Source organism: Atta colombica, unplaced genomic scaffold (genome assembly GCF_001594045.1).
Source record: "Atta colombica isolate Treedump-2 unplaced genomic scaffold, Acol1.0 scaffold44, whole genome shotgun sequence".
Taxonomy (NCBI): Eukaryota; Metazoa; Arthropoda; class Insecta; order Hymenoptera; family Formicidae; genus Atta; species Atta colombica.
This window is the reverse complement of record NW_017259533.1, coordinates 189,958-196,735: the sequence shown is the minus strand read 5'-3', so window position 1 is coordinate 196,735 and position 6,778 is coordinate 189,958. Positions and strand designations below refer to the sequence as shown.

General features: G+C 33.3%; 1 protein-coding gene across 3 annotated transcripts; it reads right to left on the bottom strand.

Annotated features, from left to right (window-relative positions):
• Nucleotides 1-3,773: 3,773 nt before the first annotated feature.
• LOC108691241 (arfaptin-2) lies at nt 3,774-6,046 on the bottom strand. Of its 3 annotated transcripts, none has more exons than XM_018198913.1 (6): nt 5,930-6,046; nt 5,438-5,641; nt 5,179-5,364; nt 4,546-4,867; nt 4,290-4,467; nt 3,774-4,222 (listed from the first exon to the last, which is right to left on the bottom strand). In XM_018198913.1, the coding sequence occupies exons 2-6, from the start codon at nt 5,637-5,639 to the stop codon at nt 4,070-4,072; spliced, it is 1,041 nt and encodes a 346-aa protein (XP_018054402.1). In that variant the 5' UTR covers nt 5,640-5,641; nt 5,930-6,046; the 3' UTR covers nt 3,774-4,069. The 3 variants fall into 3 exon arrangements, with proteins under 3 accessions (XP_018054402.1, XP_018054403.1, XP_018054404.1); XM_018198914.1 differs by having other exon boundaries at nt 5,179-5,346; XM_018198915.1 differs by having other exon boundaries at nt 5,438-5,613.
• Between the last annotated feature and the right edge of the window lie 732 nt (nt 6,047-6,778).

Here is a 6,778-nt window from a genome sequence, read left to right as displayed (position 1 = left end):
TCGGGCATCTACATCTAATAAGAATCTTAAACATCTGCAACGGAATACCCTGCCGCACTATATCGCAAAAGTAACTTTTTTCCGTACACGGGAATTAAAAATCAGTAACAAGCTACCTCTGACTTTCACATTTGTAATGAAATCAAATGCACAAGTTGAACTCTGCAGAATCTTTGAAAAGTTAAAGATGATACACAAGCAAGAATTACGTTCACTCCAGCCTAGTGGCAAGTTATCAATTGCAGAGATTAAAATTCAGATTGCATTCACTACGATAAAATTTGAAATTAATACGTTATACTTACGTACATTTACTCTAAATTCTAAAGAGAGAAAAGTTTGGTGCCACACATGAACAAAATCCCCTTAAACATTAATCTAATCTTAACGAATATGAAACACTAGCAACGCTATGCTAATCGTTCACAGATCTATGACTACCAATACACTATCTTGGAAGGAATAGCGTTGATAGGTTTTGACGTAACACCCTATCATTAGTGACATCATGAGCGTGTTTGTTAACGGTATCAGTTTTGCAAACAATTTGTAGCGCTAAATAGCGCAAATAGCATCTCCCCGAACCACCCAGTAGAGTGCGATCATGTCGTCACTAGAGTCTTGTACTACGTCACAACTGCGCGCTATTCCTTCCGAAGTAGTGTATTGGTAGCGTTTGAATTTCAAATTTTATCGTAGTGAATGCAATTCAATTTTAATCTCTGCAATTAATGGCTTACCATTATGCTAGAGTGTGATATAATTCTTGCTTGTGTATCATCTTTAACTTTTCAAAGTTTCTGCAGAGTTCAATTTGTGTATTTGATTTCATTACAAATGTGAAAGTCAGAGGTGATCTTGTTATTGGCGATTTTTAATTCCCGTGTACGAAAAAAAGTTACTATTACGATATAGCGCGGCAAGATATTCCGCTGCATATGCTTAAGATTCTTATTAGATGTAGATGCTTTTTCTCAAATTGACGATAGATATTCGAGGATTCTTCTTTTTATTTGATTAATTTATTCAGTGTAATTAATTTTTTGATCTAGTTTACATTATTCATTCCAGTAAGTCATCATAGAAATTGCAATTCACTACGAAAAAATTAAAAATTTACATTACATATACTAATTTACGTTGCGTATACTTTACAAAACCCTAAAAATTTAAATTACAAAGAAAAGTTTGATCGGTGATTAAAAATAGAATTTCTTACATTAACTTAATCTCGACGAATATTAAATCTCTCTGGTTAAATACTATCAACGCTACGCTAGGATCATTCATGGAGCTTGCTAACGCTATCGCGCTATTGGTTCCACGAACAGCGTTGATAGCGTTTGCGTCCATAGTGTCTCCCCGAATGCACTCACTATTTGACAATAGGAAAAGTGGAGAGTTAGCAGTCTAGTTAGTGTTATAATAGAAGTGTTCGTGACATTTTTTCCTACGGCGCACTCATTATGCGCAGGATTACCAAGTTTACAAGCGCGAGTGTCAAGAATCGCAACTTAACTCGAAAATCGGTCCACTTTTATTAACGTAAGTGGAGTCTCCTTATCCTCCGGCACATCAGCACGATGTACCGATGTTTTCATTCTAAAAATATACTCTCATTGGATATCGCGTATCGCGCGTGACGAACATCGCGCTGATGTACCGGACCCATTAGGCTGCATTTTACTACCTGTATTGGCAGTATTGTACCTGCCATTCCAATATACATCGCAATAAATTTCCAATATACTTTGCGTCTATATGACATCATAAATTTTTGAGTCACTTTCTATTTCTATTACTGCAGCTGGCGAGATCAGGCAATTACAATAAAAAGATTATGAAATCCAACAAAATGAAAAATCGGGAAAAATGTATTTTTTAGATGTCGAAATAAAAAAAAGTTATACATATTAGTGAATAAAAAAGATGCAGAAAATTTCATTAAACTCATCATTGATTCTTATAGGTTATATTTATATATTTTTACACAGTACTGCCAAATGCTACTAAATCCGTTTCATTATGCAACGTTGCTACGTCATAAAAGTACTATTAGTAATTTCAAAACACTTCTGCAGTACTTTATGACATCATGTTGTCAGTATTGAGTGAATAACGAAAGCCTTTGGCTGTGTTTCCAAAATTGTTTGCTAGTACTGGCAGCACTGTCAACACCGTTCCAAAAATCATCGTAGCACGCTACGAATAAAGATGTCACTAATTTTGTCGTCATTTCTTGCTGCGGCTGAAGTGAAGCAGCTACAGCATTCAAGATAGTAGTATCCAATTTGAAATGCTTACTAAAATCATCAATTGCTTACTAAAATCGGAATGCTGTTGGTAACATATTTTTATGACATATCTGCAACAATCAATTTTGGAACAGCCATAGTCTATCTCCCTGATGATGTTAAAGGAACTAAACGCTGTCGCAGCACGCTGCATAATAATAGCAGAACAATTTTTCAGTACTGGCTATATCGGAGCACACTCATAATCGCCAACACATGTGCAGCACATGCCGAATAAATTCTGTAGTGTAAAGTTCGAGTGATTTAACATTCAAAATGCATTGTACAATTAAAGGATGCGGAAATTACCATCATAAAACAAAAAATGAATCGAATTGAAAGGAGTTGGAAAATTTTTTTGGATTGAAAGGCATGCTTAAAAACATATGTTAGAATTTCGTGTTTAATGATGGCATATGCTTGTGAACAATTCTTATTGGCTTTAGGAGCGTGGACATGCGCATGCGCATACTCTTATCTTTATATCATGCTTCCTACTAGTCGAGCTAAACGACTCGCTGTATAACAATTGATAGATGCAAAAAATCATAGTCAGTTATTTAGATTAAAACTGATTAAGACTTAAGATTTCTAACTGTTGATACTCATTATAGAATCAGCATTAACGATAACAATTTGTAACTTGTGGGAGCTATAAAATAGATATATCAAGAAAGATTTTAAGCCGTATTAATTAAAATAAGAAGTATCTTTTCTAACAAAAACAGATAACTTGACATGGAATGCTCCAGATATATGTATGTATATATATATATATACATACAGGATATCCCATTTTAAATGACCACAAATTTCTCTTGAACAGTACATTTTAAAGAAAAATATTTTAGACAAACATTTTGTGACTTCAAGGGAGACATAAGATGGTGCCATTTGATCTTGGATGGTTGTCAAGGTGAGGGCAAAAAATTTTTAATTTTTTTAATGAAATCCTCCATTTTTCATTACATATTCTTGTAGTGTCATTACATATTCTTGTCTAATAAAATATTTTTTCATTAAGTACTTTGGAAATTATAAATACCCAAAGTGTCCGACCGACACTAAAATCTCGAATGTTGTTCAGGATTATGATCTGGATAACATTTGTCAAGACCAAGGCAAGGTTGGAGGTTGTTCTTCTTATTTTCATTTTTGTATTAAAGTGTATTTCTTTGTAAAAATGAAAATAAAAAGATACAACCTCCAATAGCCTTGATCTTGACAAATATTATTCAAATCATGAGCCTAGACAACATTCAAGAGGTTTAGCCGTTCAGTCGGACACCTTGGGTAATGCTAATATTGGTAGTGCTGTAACTTTCAAGCCTTATAACTCGAAAAATACTTAATAAAAATAAACTTAATTATAGTATTTTGGAAAGCTTTCGAGGTAGCTATAAGAATATGTAATGAAAAATGAGAAAAAAATGAGATTTCCATTTAAAAAATTCAAAGTGATCTTACCTTGACGCCACCACGATCAAAACAATGATACTATCTTACTATGTCTCCCTCAAAGTCACAAAACTTTTCTAAAATATTTTTCTACCTTAAATTCACAATCTGTTTCTACATTATGAATCTCATAATTTTTTAATTCTTTATTAAGTAGTCAATGGCAGCTCACAATACTGACAATTTTTACGTCGAATTCTTTTTGATAACTGTTTTTTACCTTTACTTTCTGCGTTTTACAACTTGGACTAATTCGGCAGATGATCGCATTTGTATATTCATATCCTTTACAGGATGAAATGTTCAATTTAAATAGATTACTGTTCCAGCCACGACGGTAAAGTAGAGTTTGGAGATTTCACCTTGATGTTGAATTGTTTGAGAGTTGCTTCCAATGCAGTTTGATTCCCCGAGAAATAAGCAGATACAGCATTATGGAATAACAAAAGTTGCTTATGCATTACTTTAATCTAAAATAGTAATATATTTATTAGAAGAAATTAATTAGCCAATTAGTAATTTATAAAGGAAGAATACCCTGTTTTCATCCAAAAATTTCAATTTAATGGAAACATCCGAGCGCAATTTTTCAAAATTCTGCTTGTGCCCTTCATAATTAGCTTGTGCCTCCTCTAATCTTGCCACATTATTACTGTCTGATTTTGTAGCTTGCACAAGAGCTTCTAGATCTGTTCTATATGCATCATACTCTATCCTAAGTAATTATTACGTTATAATAGCATGACTAAAATCGACATGAAATGGCAATATATCTAAAATAAAAATCACATACCTTGCAGTTTCATATTGTCTCACTGTGAGCAGCGTGTCCTCTATCGTTTTATTACACAATGTATTCACAGAGGAAACGAAGAAATTTAAGGCCCCTAGAAGTGTTTCGCCGTTTTTAGTTAAATTTCTTTGTGTTTCCGAATTATATAGAAATTCCTCTTGAAGTTCAGGCGATTTTTGTGCTAATTCAGAAAACGCTTCTCCGAGAGCATGTTGCGTCTGAACAACGTGATGAAAATGTGAAGCCAAAGCTCGTGATAATCGCAAAACATTGCAATATTTTCTCTGAGTATCTCTGAGTAATTCGATCTGTGTTTCAAGTTCTAAAATACAAAAATAAATAAATATTTATTATATAGAAATAATGATTTATCAAAAATATTCAAAAGGACCAAAGGATTTGTAGATTATTGTCCTTTATCAGGACAAGGAACACACTCAATATTAATGTGCTCCTTGTCTTAATGAAACAAATAGCAAAATTCAAGAAATGTTAGCATTAGCAATAGATGATTACACAACAATAACCCAATGCAAATCATAATCAAACTGCCTCTTTGGCAATTCTGGAGAAAACATCCATGAAAGTCTCAATAATATTGTCATATGAATATTCTCTTAGGTAAGAACTCACCAAAGTCTACAGTACGCGACGTTTTTCCTAATCTTTCATACATTAATTGTTTGGTGCATTTGTATGTAGAAATACTCCAATTTTTCAAACTCTCAATTTTACTCTGGGTGGTACGCATGGTTTGTGTATCACCATTCTGAACAGGTGTACTCGGCGAAATTGCTACTGCTGTAGGCATACAGATATCTTTTATTTCAATTTTAACGCCGTATCATCTCATTAAATAGTAAATACATGCAAGAAAATATTTGATACTTACAAATCGGAGTAGTAGGACTTCCTAGGCTCAAGTTTATGGTGGCTGGCCTTGGATGACTATCATTGCTACAATTGTTTGGTACATGAGGAGGAGGAGTTCCAGTATGTACAGCACTATCACTTTCATTTAAGGAGGGTGCATCCTTCAACATTTCGTGAATACTACGCTCCATCCCACTTGATGTAGCCGTAATATGAGACATTTCTATTATAAGTAAACATTTATGCAAACACTATTGCTTTCATATTCAAATATAAACTTTTTCGATTGAAATGTTGAAATGTTTTAAAATGAAACTCATTGAAAACAAAATACATGAGAGATATATGTGCTTATTCCTTTTAAGATACATTCAAATAATTTTTCTAAAAATTAAAATACCAAATGATTCTTAGATCAATAAACAGAGCACTTGCGCTTCATATTATATTATATTGACCGTCATCCAGTCTTCGAAAAATTCAGTAACAGTTGACACTGAGAGATACTTACAATTAACAATTTGGCAGAAATTGTAACAAATACGATCACTGCTCACAACATTCGCTCTATGTATCGTTCGAGACGCACTATCATGAGAAATATAATTACAACCAGAATTACCGTAAACCATAGACACGCTTTATCACACACACACAAATACGACTTCCATTTCGTATATTTCAAGAGAATTTTTTCAGACTGTGCCATAGGCTTAGTTTACATCGTGCACTTAATACAGGTACTAATCAGTGGCCTAGTTTACATCATGTACTTGATACGCGTAGTAACTTTCTTTAAATTATTTTAATTTCAACAATATATTTAAAGAATGACGAATTAAATTGGTACAATATACTTAAAAATGATTAATTAAATACACATCATATCATATATATGTTCACACATATCGCCGAAATTAGGGACTCCGCACAATAAAAGGAACAGGAAACAGAGAACAAAGAATAAGAATTTCAACTTATCAGAAATCATGTATTGTGGAATACACAGTTTCTGATAGGTTGAAATTCTTATTCTCTATTCTCTGTTCCCTGTTCCTTTTATTGTGCGGAGCCCCTTAAGATATTTCAATAGAAAGTTACTAGTTGGTATCTGTATCAAGAGAAATGTATAGTAATTGCACATGAGCCAATTGCGCCAATTACAGCACTAGAAAAAAAATAAAAAACTCCCTAGGCAGAAGTCGCTGTGACTGGCAGTGGGCAATTGCTGGGTGTGCAAGTAAACCACTATCTATCAAGCGCATAATGGTCTAGTTTACATCGTGCACTTGATACGGGTATTAAATAGTAACTCTCTATTGAATTATCTTAATTTAGGCGATATGTGTAAACATATACA

Coding starts and splice junctions, on each gene's coding strand:
- LOC108691241 (XM_018198913.1), bottom strand. CDS start 5,639: ATGTCTCATATTACGGCTACATCAAGTGGGATGGAGCGTAGTATTCAC. Junction 4,868..5,178: donor GTCGCGTACTGTAGACTTTG/GTGAGTTCTTAC, acceptor TTTGTATTTTAG/AACTTGAAACACAGATCGAA. Junction 4,223..4,289: donor AATTTTTGGATGAAAACAGG/GTATTCTTCCTT, acceptor TTACTATTTTAG/ATTAAAGTAATGCATAAGCA.